This window comes from Thermobia domestica, chromosome 3 (assembly GCF_964235325.1).
Source record: "Thermobia domestica chromosome 3, izTheDome1.hap1.1, whole genome shotgun sequence".
NCBI classification, from domain to species: Eukaryota; Metazoa; Arthropoda; class Insecta; order Zygentoma; family Lepismatidae; genus Thermobia; species Thermobia domestica.
This window is the reverse complement of record NC_137456.1, coordinates 310458686-310480299: the sequence shown is the minus strand read 5'-3', so window position 1 is coordinate 310480299 and position 21614 is coordinate 310458686. Positions and strand designations below refer to the sequence as shown.

The 21614-nt window shown below is 34.0% G+C and overlaps 1 protein-coding gene across 1 annotated transcript in view; it reads right to left on the bottom strand.

Moving 5' to 3' along the window:
* LOC145681815 (toll-like receptor 6) overlaps positions 1-18141 on the bottom strand; it is a 33592-nt gene extending 15451 nt beyond the window's left edge. The window contains exon 1 of the mRNA XM_081753423.1: positions 17097-18141. Within this exon, the coding sequence (XP_081609549.1) occupies positions 17097-18028 (932 nt within the window). The 5' untranslated portion in view covers positions 18029-18141. The remainder of the gene's footprint in view (positions 1-17096) is intronic.
* Between the last annotated feature and the right edge of the window lie 3473 nt (positions 18142-21614).

The window sequence follows — 21614 nt, the reverse complement described above, 5'->3', positions numbered from 1 at the left end:
AGTGGTAAATTTTAAGGATAAAGCAAGGTCTTTCAAGGAATTTTAATTTTCGTCCCCCACTCTATCTAGGTTTCTTCTATCTCTATATACCTTTACCTCTGAAACATGGGATCGGCGATAAGAATCTGAATTATCATTTTCGTCAGAAACAAGTATCGTATTTGGAGTTAAGAAACTTCTCACTACAAATGGACCATACCACTTATCTGCTAAGGATTTACCTATTTTATCCTTCAACGAAGATTTAACGTGAGCTTTTAATAACACACTATCACTAATACTGAAATTTACAGGGTTTCTTCTTCTCATCATCAGCTTCCGCCGTTTACTCCAGCTCTTTTCCATGTTTTCAATAGCGTTATTCCACAATCCAGCCGATGACTTACCACCATAGTCTGAACTGACGATGTTCCATCGATTCTCTAATGGTGTAGAATATGGACGTCCGTAAAACAATTCGATAGGACACATCTTCAGTCCCTCATGCTCGCTAATATTCATTGTAAACTGTAATTGAGGAATAAGATTGCTAAATAGATGTTGCTTCTTCGATATATAGGCACGTAACGCCACCTTTAAGGTTTTTATGAATCTCTCCGCTGCATTTCCTCCCGGGTGATAGGGACTGAGTCGGATATGACGGATCCCTAGTCCAAACAAGAAGGTTCTAAATTTCTCCGATACAAATATGGAAGCATTGTCAGTCGATATGGCCTCCGGAAAACCTATTCGACTAAAAATCTCTATCATTCTATTTGCCACCACAGTTGAATTTTGTCCTCAACTTTTCCAATACAACGAAGCGACTGGCGTTATCAACTCCAATCAAAATAAACTTATATCCCTGAGAATTAGGGAGAACACCCACTATATCAAACATCCAATGAGCATTAATTCTTTTGCTGAATTCGGAAACCAGATGACCCATCTTCTTCTGATTAACTTCTTTTGATTTCTGACAAATATCACATGTAGAAACATAGTCTCTAATATCCTCTTTCATTTTTTCCCAAGTAAATTTCCTCATCAGCTTTTTTAATGTCTTATAAGTACCAGAATGACCACCAACTATTCTGTCGTCATGATGATATTCTATCAAAACCTTCCGTAGTTTTTTAGGAATTACTACCTTAAATGGATTCATAACAGATTTAGTCTTCTTCATGAGTATTTTATTATTAAGAAGGTATCCTGAAATACTTTTCCCACGCTCTAATTTCTCTATTATTTCCTTCAGCTCGATGTCTTCTCGCTATAATTTATCGATTGAATCTTCTACCAAAGGAAGTTTCCACTTATTGGCTATTTCCATGTTCTTCTTGAAAGCAGCTAAACCTACAGGTCCTTCCATAATGTCGAACTCAAAAGGATCATAAATCCTTGTCAGAAAGTCCGCAACGGTATTGTCTGCTGATCTGGCATGTTTTATCTTAAAATTAAACTGACAAAGTATTTCTACTAATGGACCATATTTCAGGAGTCTCTTGCTATTATTCAAAATCCAAGTTAACGCCTTGTTTCGGTGAATACGTCAAATTCATTTATCAGATAATGTTTATAACGTGAAATAGTTTTAACCAGGCTAATAAACTCTATTTCATATATGCTGCGGTGCTTATCAGCCTCCGAAAGCCTTTACTAAAGTAGGCAACAGGTTGAAGATTGCCATTTTCATTCTCCTGTGAGACGCATCCAGCCACGCTCTTCCCAGAGCCGTCCACGTTTACAACGAACCTCTTGTTTAAATCCGGCGTTTTTAATACGACATTTTCAATTAAAATGTTCTTTAACCTGTCTAGCAACATTTGATGCTTCTTCGTCCATTCAAATTTTACCTTAGGTGACTTCAAAGCACTCAAAGGTCCCATTAATTCTTGAAATTCAGAAGCAAACCTTGAATAGTAGTTAAATAAACCTAGTATTTTCATAAGGCCACGTCGATTTCTAGGAGGAGGAATATTTTTAATGGCTGACACCCTACTAGGATCGATTTCCATTTGATACCCTTCTATCACATATCCTAAATAGTTAATGCGTCTGTAAAAGAACATACATTTGTCTGGGGACACAGTAATACCATAATCTTTAAATCTTTCGAATACCCTTTCAACCGTTTTCATATGTTCTTCGATGGAATTGGAAGCTATCAGGACATCATCGAAAAATAATTTAACACCCTCTTCTCTCATATCTCCTAAGACCTTTTCCATTGCTCGAGATAAAATATTACTTCCAGTCTTAATTCCTACTGGAAGACGAGTATACTGATAGCACCCTTTTTGAGGTACAATAGTTGTAATGTCTCGGGAACCTTTATCTAACTGGATTTGAAAATACGCACGGCGGAAATCTATTTTCGTGTACACGCGCTTATCAGCCAAACCCGTAAGGCATTCTTCCAAATTACGAGACGGATATAAGTCATTTACTATAAGAGAGTTAGCCTTAATGTAGTTCCCAACAATGCGATGAGTATTGTTCTTATTCCGAACCAGAAAACAGCTACTGGCAAAGTTAGAATGATCAACTTCCTCTAGAATACCTTGATCCAATAACTCTTGAATTTGATCATAAAATTTTTTTCTTTATTTTTTGGAATAGGAAATGGTGTATATCCTTAAATGGTTTATTATCCTTAAGATATAATCTACCAATAAAATTTTTAATACACCCTACTCTATCTGATATCACGTCTTTATATTTAGCCTTTATAGAATCAATGAAAGAGATCACCTCTGGTTCATTGAATCTCCAAGAATCCCGATTATCATTTTGGTTTTTCAACTGTGTGCATTCCAGGTTTTTCACCTGCATGGTAGTCTGATCATGTAAACTATCTGATGTACGAGGCTCGTCCGAAATAAACTTTTTATTTCTCTGAATCAACTTATGAAAGTTTTCAGCTTGATCGATATCAATATCCGATACCTGAGAGTCACTACTACCATCTAATGAATTCAGCTTATCCACGTTATTCACTGGACCACTGCTATGTCTAAGCTCCACTTTGTCTTCAGCTAAGTTATTATCCTGAGTTATCACTAAAGTTTTATTCTTTGATCCTTTCCTCCTACGATTCCTACGCTTGATTTTCTTTTTACTAGTTTTAGCCTCGGGTTTCACAACACTATCTTGATCCTTTTCTGGCAACCTAGCATTGTTCGCCGAATGTTCACTTTGACCAAGTTCAACATTCAGAACCGCAGATGTTAAATCAACAACCAAGGGTTGATTCTACTTTTCTTTTGAACTATTTTTATTTCCTAATTTATTCATTAACCGAGAATTCGCAATGCACTGTCCCGAATTCTCCAAGTTAATATCGGATATTTCATTTGCACCACTCTGATTTCTATGAAAACGATCAATCACTGAGACACAACTGCCCTTTGAAGATGAATCATTATACTGAGTCCCAACTGGATTTGTAACTTCGGACCCTTCAATCGCACCACCCAGTGTTTTACCAAAATTCGTTCGACTTTCATCTTTCCACATGGATTCAATGGAATCTTCGATTTTACGAACGTCTCCAACTTCTGAATCAATCATAGATCTCAGATGATTCAGATGGATAGCACTAGGCGCTGGAATTTCTAATAATTTGGATTCAAGATCTAAATAATCCAAATCACACTGAATACTCGCATCATTTTTCCGAAAATTAAATCCATCTTCACAAATAAAAATTGATGCCATAAAGTTCGAAACAGAAGAACTATCACGTTTATTAGAGTGATGATCAGTTAACATTTCATCCCTTTGGCCAGACTCATCACCAGATTTAAATCCCCTCAGATGACTGTTATGTTGAATCATCTTCTTATAATTTAATCTAACCCGTTCCTTTCCACCGCGTAGAACCAAACAGTTTCTAGCATAATCTATAACTGAGTTTGTTGATCGTAAGAAAGGCGTTCCCAGAAGACACATGCAAGGCAACTGTTCCACAATCTTAAATGATATTCTCTCAAAATAACCTGAGAGATTCAAAGTCAATATTATCTCCCGGTTCGTTGAAAAATTTAACCCAGACGGAGCATTTACCACCTTTTCAGGAGTCAATTTAATAAGTTTTTCTAATCCACAAATCCGTACTAAGTCCAGTCGAACAATGTTAAAACTTGAACCTCCATCCACACAAATATCTGTTAAATAATTATGTATTTTACCAACCACAAAGGAAGCGACGGTATTATCCATTTCACTAGGAATAGTGTTAACTGAAGCATTAGGTGCACTAAATTGATCAGACCATTCATTCGGAATCTGGTTTTTTCCATGAACCTGAGGTTCTATTTTCAAACGATTCTTTACATTAGTAGGGTAAGAATTATTTAATCCTTTATTCAAAGAAATATTTCTATCACCCACTGGAAATTCTCGATTTTTAAAACCTTGATCAGGGTTTAACATTACTAGATTAGTCTTTTTCCGAGAAGAACCCATCTCCCTATTATATTCCAATTGATTTCTAAAATTTAATTCATGTTTATCAGCAATATCCATTAACTCGGATCGGGTAGCTGGGATGTAACAATTCAACATTTTATATCTATGTTTTGGATTCATGCAACCTACTATGATATTTACCATGTCTGACTCACTATCCATAAAATTTAATACATTCATAGCAATTACTGTAGATCTTACATACTGATTAACTGATTCAGACAGGCGTTGACGTCTATAAATTCTATCAGAAATAAGTGAATGCAATGCAACAGGCGTAATAAAATTGTTAACAAGCCTAGATTTTAACTCATTCCAAGCTATTTGATGATTTAATGCTAACAAAATTTCCTTTAATAACGAACCTTCACATTTCCCGACAAGAACAGAAAGAATCATACTCAAAGAGTAGCTAGTATCCATTAAAGTTTCCTCAATTTTAGCTAATATCTCAAAAACTAGCAAACTATTACTGCCATCTGTTGTTTTAAATTCCTTAAATTTTGACTCTAGAAAATCATTAGTTCTTTTAAATGTATACTTCATCAGGAGATTTTGCTCAACATTTGAAGATTCATTAGTACTAGGCAAAGTTGGCAGCCCTGTTAACACATTGTCACCCATTTGAGTTCTCTTAGGTGGAGCACCATACTGCGGATGTAATGAAGTCATGGGAGTTGAATTTCTAATTTGAGAAACCCTTCGGTAATAATCTCTAAGATTCAAATACCTAGAAGGAACCTCATTCTTATCAGGACCTGAATTACCAAAATTTATCGAATTCCTATCATTATTAGAACCAGAACTCATTAAAAGCTTATTAAAAGTAACTTACCTCTGATCTCGTAACGATTCATTCAAACTCCCAGTATTAACAAATCTACTAAAATTGTATTCATCCGCAGGTGACTGCGAACTACCTCCACAATCAAAATTATTAGCTCTCATAGCTGGTTGTCTAATATGAAAACTCCCTTGAGTTGGAGGAGTCAGTGACATATTCAACTGTCCAAAATCAGATCTAGTATCTGTTTCAAGATTACCAGTTCTATCTACCGTTATCAATTCGGAATATTGCTGCGGAATATCAATACTCACACACTCCATCGGATTACACATAAGTAATATTAAAGAACAATACAAGTATAAATACAACATAAATAATATAATTATAATACATACAAAATACAATACTAACTACGAACACTACTGCGACCCAGAATTTTTTGACCAAATGGAAATAATCCTAATAATTCCTTGCTTTACCTTAATTCAATTTATCAAACATACAATAAGTCTCAATTAGCAATCACGAATTTAATTTTGAAATGCAAAATCAAGATGCGAAATTCCAAAAATAACAACGAGTGTAATACTTAGATCAAAAGTAATAACAAACGAACTTGAAATACTTATTACAACAAAATTCAAATAACGGACATGAAATACTTACAACAAAAAATATCGGACTTGAAATACTTACAACAAAAAATATCGGACTAGGGCTGTGACCAATTTGTAACGCCCCCATCCGTAGCCTAGCGGACAAGGTGGGAAAAACCAATCCAGCCTGGCCGCAGAAGGGGCTTCACACGCACAAACCCGGAAAGCTCAGGCTGTTATTTCAATTCGGAAATCCAGAGGGGTAACAATTCATAAATTAACATTAATTATATAAACAAATAACAACACAACAAATTCAGGAATAAAGGTTTATTATAAATAAATTACAATAATCTTTATTTTTGCTGCCAAGTCAAAATCTGGATTCGCCAATTATTTTATTTCTCAGTTTGAGAAAAGACAAAAATAATATAATTCCAAAAAGAATCATCCGCTGAATCGTAAATCTTTTAATTTGAAAAATAAACTATATTCTCCAGTCCAATCAGAAACCTCTCAAGTTTGACTCAAATATATTCTGGGCCAGTCAAGGACCTCTCTCATTTAACGCTAGTATTATACTCCAGGCCAATCTAGGACCTCTCTTGTTTAATAATAATATGTTCCTTTCTTTAAAGCAAGAAATTAATTCGTACCTTTAATCAATATTGAGTGAAGATTTCCTTTTCTTTCAAACCGAAGAAAAAGTTTCCGTAGATGCTTATTAAAAAAAATACAATTTTTACTAATTTAACGCAAATTAGCTTAGAAAGAAAAATTTTACAACGACAAGCAACTGCGAACGGCTTTACTACATCCAATCGAATGCGTTGCAACATCGAAACATTTCAAACATAAACCGATCAAACATTACTCCAAACAGAACGAACAATTCAAACGATTTTTACTTTTTAGAAAAGGAGAAATATTTTCTTTGGTTTTTCAGTATTCAAATCAGTATTAATAAGATGTTCGAATTTTACTCCTGGAATCAAAAACATTAAATTCAAACCTGTAAAGAACGTAGGGTAAATAGTATACCTCAAAGGTTTCGGGTACAATCTCTCCACCTTTGTTCCCCTGGATTTGCCGAGCTTACTCGCGATAATTTTATATATTCCGCTGAAAATCTAGCCCAATGGAAGCCAACAAGACAACCCACTGAAAACACAGAATGGACGCAGACAGACAATGTAATAGGAAAATTGAAAAATCACTCACCTTTGAAAATCCACGTTTTTTACCTCAATCTTTGTAGTTTTTCTGCCCTCAACTGCCTTGGACTCAATTATCAAAACAAGAATAATCCACTGTAAAGCGAGGTTATGCTCAGGATTCAATTTAAACAATCCCAATTCAATCAGAAATTCGAATGAGAAAATGGGACGTAGATCCACAATTTCCCACATTCACAAATTTTAGAATAAATTCAGAAATAATTATAATTATGTGATTCTGAGTATTCCTAACGCACCTTTCTGTAATTTGCTTGCCAACAGAAACAGAGAGAGCTACACCAAGCCTCCCTTCCAACACTTTTATCAAATTTTCAAACAACACTAATTTCACTATTTTTGCAAGAAAAGCAAATACACGTAATATTTCACTAAATGTAATATTACGATAATCATAATCCTCACTTACTATGGATCTTCTTATTTCACTTCAATAACACACTCTTCTACAACGAAGACTTCTAGACAAGAAAAATGAACCAAACACGAAACGTCCATTTAGATTCGTAATCCATTCGAACAACCAAAACCATCCAGATGTTGCACGTTCGGAAATCACAGCCCAAGTCAGCTAGCCGAGGCAAGCTGCTTGCGGCCGCAATTTTGTGACCATGCGCAAACGCAGACCAGCGCATAAGCCAAGACCTTGAAGTTCTTGGTTACGAAAGGCAAAGGAAATCTTCTCACAAGCGTTATTTTTACATTCAAATCTTTCTCTCCTATTTTTTAAAAAAATTCGATGATTTTTTATATAAAGCTTATGACTCCTTCTATCACACATAATATTAAATACATTAATATTATTTTTACCATTCTTTTATCGTAGATTTACAATTTTTATTTTATTATAATTTCTTCTTTTTTCCGTGACTTGTAACGGGCATGTTACATTCTGTTCAATATTTTGTACTCACAGATAAATATGAGCAAGACCGTTTATTTGGTAATCGAATAGTTAAAAACCGGATAATGCTTGACGGTTAACCGTGAAACGTGTAATTATTTTAATTGAAATTTTTGGTTTGAAAATATTTTTCGTTTGAAACTTTCATTTTTCTATTTTTCAAAATTTTGTTAGGAACTGACAATTTTTTCAAAATTGTGATTGAAAATTGGGTTTCAAAATTTGTTTGAAAATTTTGTTTGAAAATTTTTCGTTTGAAAGTTTTATAATTTTTAAATTTTTTCAATTTTTTTTGAAAATTTTTTATTTAAAATTTTTGTTTCTAAAATATTTTGTTTCAAAATTTTTGATTCAATTTTTTTCAAAATTTTATTTGTAATTTGTGAAATTTTTTGTTTTAAATTTTTCGTTTGAAAACCGAAATTTTTTGTTTGAAATTCTAGTTTAAAAAATTTTGTTCGAATTTTTTGTTTAAAATTTTTTGTTTCGAAATTTTTGTTTGGAAAATTTTGATTTCAAGTTTTTAAGTTTGTGCACTCATTGATAATCAACCGGAACTATTTACAACAAAAACATCTGGGAACATTGGTTATCATAATGCAATAGTACACGTCAAAAGCTGGGGTTGTACTTAAAATGAAAAACACAAATCATTGAAATGGATCATTTTATTACACTGCACATACATCCATACCAGATAAAGGATCTGGATATTGTCGATACAATGTAATTTGAGCTTCATGCACTAGTTTGTCTTTAGTGTATAATTTTAATTCCAACTGAAGACTTTTAAGGTTTATTGCAATGTCAATTGGTGGAAACTCAAGGTCCATTTGATCACAAATAAACTGTTTATCAATACAGGTATGCATTCACAAACGATGTTGACAACCATCACAACATCTATATGCATCACAACAATGTTGTACAATATGCATGACACAATTCTGAAAATAGTAGTTTTTCAGGAATATACTTGTTTTGTTGCACACTTCCACTACATGTTTTACACACTGAAGTACATTGATGAATTTCTTCCATTTCGATTGCGTTAGATACACCATGTTGCGAGGGACATGCAATGTACTCTTTTTACGTAACAGCATCATCTTCTTCTCGAGGACTGTACGCAGCACCACTTCATGATTCGAGTCTAATGATTTGACTATGGTCACATTTACCTCATCATTCATTTGGTCGATTCGTGCCATTCTTCAAAGTTCAGTTGTACACCAAATTGTTCTCCTTTGGCCAATCGAATCACAGGTTCAAACGTTGTAGCACAGATACCAACCATGACATGTTTTGTTTTAAATATATTTATTGAATAATAGCTTGCAAAAAGGAATTCTTTATCGTTAGAAGTACACATCTTTCCTGCAGAAACGCACTTCCTCAAATGATTTCATGGACTGACACGATATTTGCTGATTTCATAGTTATTGCTGACGTCATTGGAGAGAAATGTGCTAACCAAACCAAATTCATACACCGCATTCTGTGATTAAAGATTTCAGCATACAACTACGGCTGACGTCGAATGTGCTGATGTTTGTATTCATGATTCCATCACCATCGCTGATGAAACCAAATTCACAGATCCGGCTGTGTACGAAATTCAAATTGATGACTCCGTCCAACGAGTCTTTTATAGCATAAAGATACAGATCCAGTGTTTAAAAAACATAATAGTCCTTCTTGTTTTGAAGCTTCCATGGGTAAATATCTTGCTGGTAAAATAATATCCTTATCACTTCCAAGCTTCAGTACGATTCTTAATCCCAATTTTGATGGGATCATTTGGCTGGTTAAGATTCTATAAGGTATATTCTGTTGTAAAACGGTAAATGAGTTCATCACACCACGTGAGTTTAGAAACTGCAGACAGGTAGCCATGATGACGTTATCATGAATACTATCTCGAACGATGATGCAAAACTGATGACGTTGCATTACCATGTCCTGACGTGTACTATTGCATCATAATAAACAATGTTGCCAGATGTTTTTGTTGTAAACTGTTCCGGTTCTTTACCAAATAAGTGCACAAATTTAAAAATTTGAAACCAAAATTTTCCTAACAAAAATTTCGAAAGGAAACTTTTAAACAAAAAAATTCGAACAAAATTTTTAAAACTAAAATTTCAAACAGAAAATTTTCATTTTTCAAACGAAAATTTTCAAACAAATATTTCACAAATTAAAAACTATAAAATTGTGAAAAAAATTCAATCAAAAATTTTGAAACAAAACATTTTACCAACAAAAATTTCAAACAAAAATTTTCAAAAAAATTTGAGAAAAAATTTTAAAAATTAAAAAATTTCAAACGAAACATTTCCAACCAAAAATTTTGAAACAAAATTTTCAAGCAAATTTTGAAACCATTTTCAAACAAAATTTTGAAAAAATTGTCAAATAATTTTCAAACAAAATTCTGAAATAAAATAAATTGAAACAAAAAGGTTCAAGCGAAAAAATATTTTCAAACCAAAAATTTCAATTAAAATAATTTCACGTTTCACGGTTAACCGTCAAACATTATCCGGTTTTTAACTATTCGATTAACAAATAAACGGTCTTGCTCATATTTATCTGTGAGTACAAAATGTTAACCGTGATTTTTAAATGTTAAACGAAACGTAAAACTGAATGCAGCAAAGATTTGAAAATCATCAGCCAATCAGATTGCACGAAAGATAGTGATCAACCAATCAGATTGCATGAAAGATAGTGATCAGCCAATCAAATTGCATCAACAATAGCATGTATTGCCTTTCGTCTATAAGTCATGAGATTCAATAAGGTACCTATCAGATTTCTGAAAACTCAAGGTTAATTCAACCACCACAAATGATCTTAGACTATGAGCTTAACTAAAGTTCAAAGTATTGTTTCAAATTTCGCGCCTCATACTAAAATTTTGATTATCACAATTCCCAAATTTAAAGAATGGTCCTACGTACCTCTCTCGATATACCTAACTCTTAGAATTAATCATATAATTACATGTTGTAGTTGGTCTCAATTAGGTCAATTGTTTATCTTAGCAGAACCAACTGTTGTTTAGAAACGTGTTATTTGATAACTTTCACGAATTTTGAAAAGGAAATTAATCCCTGTACACTACCTCAAGGTCAATCACATGGTACATCGTGTTGCTTACGTTTATATTTGGTCCATAGGCGGGAACAATCAAAACCAATGACGTAATTTCATTTTCACAATTCTCGAATTATCCTACAAAGTTTAAATGTAAAATACCAATGTCCTGGACACCTAATCCCATCATAGATCAATAACAGATCACGTGACCATACTCATATCTGAGAATGATTTACCCAAAGAAAGAGATACTACCCAATTCTAAGAACAACTACCAATTATTAGTTTAACAATAAAAATGTACCCCTCCCAAAATTTAAGATTGGTACACAAATGCACCTGTGTCTTATAAAAAAGTAATAAATCCTGTACTCATTCAATAATAAAGCCGTATCAAAAAAGATAAAATGGGTGAATAACCTTTAAAATTTGAATAGTTGCCATAGAAGGGACACCCACATTTACAATGGGTCCTACAGAACGTTTACCGAATTTTGTTATTTGATAATTTCCAAATTTAAAAGGGAACATAAACATATAAAGGTAACAAACCTCTGTACATACCCATATAAGGTGCTAAATCCTTATCAAAGGGGTTCAATAACCTCCGAAATTTGATTTTTGGTAGTTCTTTACCCATGAAAGGAAACGAGGTGGACCATCTAAATTTATAGTGGTACATATTGAAGTCCTGTACTATGATACTAAATGCTTATATTAAACTATTTCCAAAACTGAGTGGATAAGCCAAGATACCCCTCCCGGGGTGCACCAATGTATGCATGTCTTATGATAGGAAATGAACCCATATACATGACCATATAACCATATAATGTAATAAGGCCGCATCAAAAGGGATAAATTGGGCCAAAAACCAAACACGTGGTACAACATATTGCTTACGTTTATATTTTTGCAATTTTATACCCCTAAAGGGAACAAGGTGGACCACCCAAATTTATAATAATCTATAGTAGGGTCCTATACTATAATACCAAATGTTTAAATTGGGCAATTTCCAAAATTAAAGAGGTGGGCCAAGGTACCCCTCCCAAAAATTTAAACGGGTGCACAAATGTACCTATGTCTTATGATAGGGAATGGACCCCTATACATGACCATATAATAATATAAGGTAATAGGACCTCATCCGAGGGGATAAATTAGGTCAAAAACCAAACACGTGGTACAACGTATTGCTTACATTTATATTTTGACAATTTTGTACCCCTAAAATGGAACGACGTGGACCTCCAAATTTATCATAATACATATTAGGGTCTTACACTATAACACCAAATGTTTAGTTTTGACAATTTCCAAAATTGAAAGGGTTGGCCAAGGTACCCCTCCCAAATTTTTAAAGGGGTGCATGAATATACCCATATCTTATGAAAGGTAATGGACCCCTATATACGCCTATATAACCATATAGGGTAATAAGACCTCATCAAAGGGGATAAATTAGGTCAAAAACCTCCGAAATTTGAATTTTTGGCAATTTTTTACCCATAAATGGAACGACATAGACCCCCAATACTACTAGAGGTACATACTACGGTCCTAAGCTACCATACCAAATTTTTGGATTTGGCAATTTCCAAAATTTAAGGAAGTGATCCTAGGTACCCCTGCCAAAATTTAGGGGGTGGGCTAATGTATCCCTGCCAAAATCTATAGGAGGTGGTCGTGAGTACCCCAAGATCATTAACCCCGGGCCTTGGGCCCCTCATTGAGGATAATCATAAACGCGATAGGGTGACTCCGTTACTACTCACCTCCATGTTAAAAAGTAATCGACCTTAACAACTTTCTGCATGATTTTTTCTTTTAGCAAATAATAATAATAATAATAATAATAATAATAATAATAATAATAATAATAATAATAATAATAATAATAATCAGTATTGGAAATCCTCATATAGGCTAGTCAATGAAGGTTCGAATAAGGAAAAAAAGTAGTGGTACAATTTTTTTCTTTAAATGTGTCCATGAAACATACTAATTTTGCACCACTCTACCACCCTGGATTTGACAGCCACCTTGGAAAAATGGTGCCAAAAATGATTTTTTTTTGTAAACATCTCGCATGGAAAGCATTTTAGAGCAAAACACGGTATTACAGAAAATAATCTACATTAAATTCTCTACAAGAAATTTTCTCTTCATTTTTTCTCTAGGATGCACCGTTTAGATCTTTTAGACGTGGCAAATTACGCACTTTTCTCTCAGCATCGCTTTGTAGCAGAACATTAACGAAATTTTTTTGATACTATTTTGTTTTAATAATTTTTTATATAAAATATAAATTAATATATTTTTTATTCATTGCAGGTGTGACTAAGGATAAGTAATCAGGTCTATTAGATCATCTACGTTCAAGATGTCAGCTGAAAAATGTTTTATCTGTGAGAAACTTTTCGGTGATTGTGTTACATGTATCATAAAAGAAAAGGGACTGAAAACATTAGCAGACTGCAGTATTAAAGTGAAAGATGGAAACGAATGTCAACTTAAGAAACTGAGAAATGTTACACTGCATGAAAAATGTAGAAAAGTTTTCACAAAAACAAGAAGTAGCAAAGTGTTGCTGTCACAACGTACTTCATCACCTACGCCGATAACCCTTAGGTCAGAAGGATTAATTTTCAAGAAGCCTGCCTGTTTTGTAGATAATGTACATTAGATGAATTTTTAGAGACAGAGTAAAAAACTTGTGAGTGCGGATGAGAGTGTACATCGCGTCGAAACCATTCAAGTTAAAGATACTATTATGGAAGCAACCGACAGAAGAAATGACGTCTGGAGCAAAGAAGTTAGTATTAGGGTGGCAATGTTCATGATTTAGTTGCTGCTGAAGCCAGATACATGCATGAAAATGTTCTACAATATTTCTTCTGAAATGAAACGTGGTCGTCCGAAGGGTAATGTTGTTTCAGATGTTGTGGCTTCTGCTTTCAACTACCTTGAAGCCAATAAGGAAGAGTGCTAATTTTCATTCAGTAAAATTTTTCAAGATTTTAAAGATACACTGCCAACTGGAAAAGCAAGAAGACCTAAACTGAAAGAAAATTACTTAGAAGATATTATTATATCAACAAACAAAGAATGCAGGGTCAAGAAGAACAGAAACTTGAAAGAAAGCTTCCCCAGCATATGATGCCCACAGTCCTAACGAAGAGAGAACATTAAGAAGATGCTCACTACCATACTTTTGATTAAGATGCACTGCAAGTCCTACTTGCGATGAGAATAAAAGATATTTTGGTGTAGCTGCTGCAGTTATAACGTAAGAAATTGTTATACCTTTTCTTTCCCATTTTTTGCTATTCCCTGTCTTGTATTCCAAAATAGTAGTATCGAGAAGTCCCAGGAATGAATGAATTAACGTCATTCAAAGATTATCTGCTGATGGCTATTCATCAGTTTCGTAAACCTAGGATTTGATATCTTCAGCTATTATTTGCACGGCTGTCATTATGATTCTCAACACCTCTTTGTCCGTATACTTACGCTGTAGACGATCATACCATGCATCCGTGAGAATTTGATGCCCTGTATCACGGACGCAAGCTATGTGCTTTATGTTTTTGTTTGTTGGTATAATAATACCTTCTGAGAAATGTTCTTTCAGTTTAGTTCCTATTGTTTTTTTTTTCAGTTACAAGTGGATCATTATAATCTTGAAAAATTTTACTGAATGAAAATTGGCGCTCTTTTTTGTTAGCTTCAAGGTAGTTGAAAGCATAAGCCATAACATCTGAAACAACATTACCTTTCGGATGACCACGTTTCATTTCAGAAGAAATCTTGTAGAACATTTTCATGCATGTATCTGGCTTCAGCAGCAACTAAATCATGAACATTGCCACCCTAATACTAACTTCTTTGCTCCAGACGTCATTTCTTCTGTCGGTTGCTTCCATAATAGTATCTTTAACTTGAATGGTTTCGACGCGATGTACACTCTCATCCGCACTCACAAGTTTTTTACTCTGTCTCTAAAAATTCATCTAATGTACATTATCTACAAAACAGGCAGGCTTCTTGAAAATTAAATCTTAGTCCTTCTGACCTAAGGGTTATCGGCGTAGGTGATGAAGTACGTTGTGATAGCAACGCTTTGCTACTTCTTGTTTTTGTGAAAACTTTTCTACATTTTTCATGCAGAGTAACATTTCTCAGTTTCTTAAGTTCACATTCGTTTCCATCTTTCACTTTAATACTGCAGTCTGCTAATGTTTTCAGTCCCTTTTCTTTTATGATACATGTAACACAATCACCGAAAAGTTTCTCACCGATAAAACATTTTTCAGCTGATATCTTGAACGTAGATGATCTAACAGACCTGATTACTTATCCTTAGTCACACCTGCAATGAATAAAAAATATATTCATTTATATTTTATATAAAAAATTATTAAAACAAAATAGTATCAAAAAAATTTCGTTAATGTTCTGCTACAAAGCGATGCTGAGAGAAAAGTGCGTAATTTGCCACGTCTAAAAGATCTAAACGGTGCATCCTAGAGAAAAAATGAAGAGAACATTTCTTGTAGAGAATTTAATGTAGATTATTTTCTATAATACCGTGTTTTGCTCTAAAATGCTTTCCATGCGAAATGTTTACGAAAAAAAATCATTTTTGGCACCATTTTTCCAAGGTGGCTGTCAAATCAGGGGTGGTAGAGTGGTGCAAAATTAGTATGTTGTTACGGACACTTATATAAAGAAAATAAAACTTGTTCCAGTTTTCCACCATTTTTTTTCCTTATTCGACTCTAAATCATCCCTTATTGACTGGCCTAATGCGGGAACTTGAAAAATGAATTAAAACTTGAATTTTTGATTTTTCACTTAATTCCGATTTGAAATAAATACGTGTCATATATGGTACAGTAGTAAGGTAAACTTACCTAGAAGTGCGGAGGGAATAGATCATGGATCTTGCCATATATAAATCACTTCATGCAGTAATATCTATACTGTACTATAGGGCAACTATATTTATACTATACTCTCAGTTGTTTGGGAAAAGTGCCTACAATGCTTCGCCAAAAAAATATTTTCATTCACAAAAATCCATTGCTTCACAAAAGTCACAGATCAACGTTTAACCGCCTATGAACATGCCAGATGACACCAAAATCTCATTCATACACGTCAATATCTCAATAGCAGACGAAACAGTCATTTGGCGCGTTTGATAAATCACACGCAAGCTAAAGTGAAAAAAGGAGGTGTGCCATATATGGCACGGCATGCGGAATAGGGTTACTTTCTGGCGTAAACAAATGTAGTTATGGAGGTGTTGTGTGATCATACTACGCATTCCTACATTTAATTCAGCATGCAGAAGCAGTCAGTTGCCGATGAGTGAGTACTTAAGAAAGCGGCGACGGAATTTCGTTTTTCACAAAATGATTGAAACACTTGTTTAACGTTACTACGTTAAATTTTGTGTCAAGCTTCAATAATTTTGGAAGAAACGATCCGCAGGATGAAGCAGGCGGCGTTCGGGGATGATACGATTAGCATCTCACGGATTAATTGTGAACAAAAGATTCAAACACAACATTCCCGTGATTTGTCAAGCTCCTTACTCTCAATATGGCTTTATGTGATTTCTAGCTTTTCCTTAAACTGGAAAATGCCTCGGAAAGGAACCAGTTATCAGTTCAGAGAAGATAGCATGCAGAATGTGATAGGTCAGTTGCAAGGAATTCCAAAAGAGGCGTTCCGGCACTACTTCCAACATTGGGATAACCGTTGGGAGCAGTATGTGGCAGCCCCAGGGGACTATTTAAAAAATTGACAGAGATATTGTGGTATTTTAATATACATTTTAATTAATTTAAGTCGAATACTTTTGGAATAAACCTCGTATGCAAAATTAGTCTAAATATTTGGTGTTAGATACATTTTAAACATACAGTAAATAAGATCATATATGCCTACAGTTTAAAAATTATTTGGAATTGATTACAAAGTGATAAATGAAGTGGTATATGTACCTGTAAGAGATGAATGCGTCATACACATGGTGCTCATTCTCATCGTTGCACTGGTTTTGTCTTCGTTTAGCTTTGATTAAATGGAGAACGTATGCAGCCTCAAATCTATATACATACAAGGAAATAATGGAAATGAGCAAGATAGACAAAATAACTGCACCAGGAATACCAGCAACTACGAAATAGTTGATTGGTTTTGGAAGACAAATTTCATTATCAAACTCCACTTGCTCAATGGGAACGTCTTTCAATTCAGATGGAACAGCACATGCTAATGATGTATTTCTTCCAAGATTCAAAACAGTACTGCTTGTTTTCGACAACCACGACTGAAATTCAGGTATCCGGCAGTTCTTGCAATCCAAAGGATTTCCTCCCAGGTCCACAGCCTGGAATTTGTTGAAATCTTCAACCATTTCAGAACATATGTTTTCAATCAAGTTATGTGATAAATTCACTACCAAGATCCTGTTAGGATCCTTCAGAAAAAAGTTCCTAGTAGTCCAATTTATGATGTTGTTGAAAGAAAGATTCAGAAATTGAATTTCTCCTGATGATAAAATATCGCTTGGGGAAGACAAATAGTTGGAAGACAAGTCTAACACTTCCATAGAATTAATTACCAGTTTCTGACCATTCTTAAAACGATTTTGAGCAACAAACAATTTCGCTCCAGTCTGCAAGGACGCAAAAATTTCTGGATGAAGCGTTGATAAGAGATTTCCTGATAGGACCAACACCTTGAGATTAGGAAACTTCATAAAAGCGTGTTTGTCTATGTTTGATATTCGACAAAACCCGAGATTCAAGTGTCGCAACGAAAGCATATTAGGAAGGGAAATAGAATCTATTGGTAAATGACTCAAATCAAGTACTTCCATCTTAGTAAACTCTGAAAACTGACTTCCCTTGAAAGTAAAAGTGGGATCCATATTGCCAGAAAAACTAAGTTCTCGTAGATTTTTCAGTTTCTCGAGGCCTTCAGGAAGTTGCTTGAAGTTGTTCTTTGAAAGATCAAGCCTTTGAACATTCACAATTTTTTCAAAATTACCTGAAAGTAAAGAACACATTTATATATATATATATCAATGCCATTTATTATTATTGGAAGTTGGAAAAATGATTCAAAGTTAAGTTATAGGGTAATTTGTCAGGTACAGATACCTAAGATATATCGTTGAGAAGACGATGTCTAGAGTAGCCTTCAACAAGAAGTGTTCCAGCAAAATGGAAGTAGCGATATTTTTGGAATGTGCTTTTTTTTCCGCTTCTAGTCAAGCCCTATCTTTACTATGGATAAATAAAGTCTACATCATACATAAGTTATAGTCAATTCAGAATGAAATCTTCTCAAGGGTCTATGGCAGTTATTTTACTTAATGCTTATTTCTTTCTATGCAATTTAAGTGCAATTTAACGTCATTCAGAACATTTGTGTCGGATTTTTACGCAGATACAGATATAATGATTGCAATGAGTTTTGATCATTTGCGTAATTAGGACATTTTGTTAGGGGAGCCTAGGTCGCTTATTTCTGAAAATTTGCAAGATCTTTTAAGAAGAAATGTTTATCCTCTTTACTATTTGAACATCACAATCCTTCTCCTCATTGTCTTTGCACCATGCTTGTTGACTTTGTAACCGTGACTTCAAGCCTCGTTTCCAAACCAGAATATTGGTGTGTGTGTCTGCTTTCTAAATCTATGTATTTTACCAAAGAACAATATATTTACGCGACAGGAGAGAGGCTATGCAAATTATGAGTTACGAGAGGCATAACAATAGCAATTATATTAATTAAAAATTTCCGTTTCAAGCATTAGATTACTATCTTATATGGAGTAGCTATAACTAAAAACACGTAAACAATGAACAGTATAGTATTCGCGCCGAGTCGTGAAGCTTGAACTAGATTTACCGATTTCACCACCCAATAGAACACGAGGGTGTGTTCCAGTCGTCAACCCCCCACCCATTAAATTTTGTCAGTGTCTTCTCTCGCGCTACATGGAAAACATCTCCCGAGAGTACAATGTTGTCGGATTGGCGCCAAGTTCCATTTTGTTAATTGTTTTTGTTGCATTATATTCTCATGTTACTATTCGTGTTTTTGTTACCGTTTTAGGATAATTGTTACTGTTCTTATTGTTGTGCAGTGTTAGTATTGGTAATTTTTAAATGCTTTTTTATATACTCGTTTACTATGTCTTCAAAGTTTGGCAATATAGTTGGTGAATTTCCGCTGTTCGACGTTTCCCCAAGTGTGCGCTCGGGAAGCGGCTCCACGAATTGTACCGAAGTTTTCCGATGTGTTGGAGCTCAAGCAAAATAGTTCTATGATTGGTTTACAGCCCAAGCTTCACGACTCGGCGCGAGTACTTATAGCAGTAATATTTAGTACGAATTTTAAATAAGCCACAGAGAAATTAGCAACGACACTATATCAGTTTGAAGTACAAGCTTCAGGCATTATGTGGTAATTATTTGAAACCTTTGCGAGCTGGGGAAGCACTTATTTCTTTAGCTAGCAAAGGGAGAAAATCGATTCATTTTCAATAGTTCATAAAGATGGATGATGTTTCTTTACATCAGTACGGAAGGAATCTAGTACCAAGGTCAAAACTAAATTCGTTGAAGATTTTATTAAACAAATTTGAATTATGAAGAAAAGTGCGAAAATGTTTGAAATAAGTTTTAATATATATATATATATATATATATACTAGATTATTTTGCTATCTTTTGGAAACCGGATAAAAATTATTTCAGTTTACAGCATTGCGAAGCGGATTGACATCTTGTGAGTAAAATTGGAATAGCGTTAGTCAGAGCGCCGTGCTTGAAATAGCGTAGGAGTATACACAACATACGGGTTTTAAATGTATGTTATAATGATAGATAATTTGTGACTAAAACTATTTTCACTGAAAATTGATATTATAGTATTCTAAATTACTTAAATTAAATAATTAAATATGATTTTGGTGGTTTAATGAGAAATTATTGCAGTGAAAACTAAAGTCGAAGTAGGATTATTGTGGGATGACTGGGGCATCGCGTAGTGTTACCCACACGACCGTAGTTCGATACAATATCCGAAGAGTTGTGATAAGAAGATTGCAGTGGAAATCCCTGAAATATTTTAAGTGTATTTGCCAATGTAGACTGCCCTGTTCCAGAGCATGTAACAGATAATAAATTCTAAGTGACTAATCAGCTAGTGCTGAATTTCCAAACTAATTATTGCAGTTTCAATTCGTGACAAGTGAAAAATTTTGGAACATGATTTGTGAGTGAAACTTAAATCACTACTAAACGTCAAATTTTCGTCGATCGGGATAAACTTAGATTCTCTTTCTATACAATCTTTTCGATCTGTGCTTGAACCACAATGATAACCTAAGTGTAACATGTATTTAGAGCCTCTCAACATTGCAAGTATGTAGTAAGTCTCCTCGTCGACACTTTTCTTTCCTTCGGCCTAAGAATTCAAAATTAAAATAGATATGTTCAGTAAACCAATTTACATACTAAAAGTGAACAAGTCAAATAATTCAGCACAGGTTCATGTATATTTGTTGCTGGCATGCCAAAATATAGATATTAAATGTTTATTATGATTTAATGCGACTGTGTGATGACATGGATGGGTGAGTGTAGCTAGGTAATTAGTGAATATAGGAAAATGATTAAGTTATAATATATTTCATCGTCATTGAAGTTGTTGATATCATTGTCATGATCATAATGTTTCATATTCTGTGTGTGTTTTGATCGGTGGCTCAGGTATGTAAAAAGGAGCCAATGCTATTAGTCAGCATTATGTGTGTAAATCAATATGTTAATTGTGGAAAAGTATATATGCACACTTTACTGGAAGGTTATACGTAGTCCATTGAAAGAATGCTCCCAAGAGAAATGGAATACCTACATTCGGACAGTAAATGAATATCCAGTGTGTAAAGCTCAGGAGGACAATAGAAGTCCTGGAGCTAGCTACTGCAATAAGAGGTAGCCAATAAATAGTTGTGTTCTATTTCTTTTTGTGTATGCTATGAGTAGAGTAGTTGTATATATCACATTACCCATTCACTAATTACAGTTAATGTTAGGTTAACTAGTATATGGTGTAATTATGCATGTGTTTATATCTATATCATACTAACTAAGTAATGCATATGAATCAATCAAAAAGAGTCTATTAACGATGAACCTTTATCTATGCTGATTCAATATTGTAGAAATTATTTGAGTATTCTACATAAATATTTTGTTAATCTGATCATCCAGAAGTTTCTAATATTTACTGAAAGTTGCATGAAAGATTTTTTTTTTTTTTTTTGGTTCGCGGACGTACTATGTCTGAGATATCAATTTGTAATTCCAAATTAACAAAACAAATGATAATTAAAATAATCTGGAAATGAAGCTAAAGGTTTCTTCATCGTTTCGTAGGTGTTAGCGCATTGAATTACTTAACTAATATACAGTAAAACTCAAATATTAGGTACTACCAGG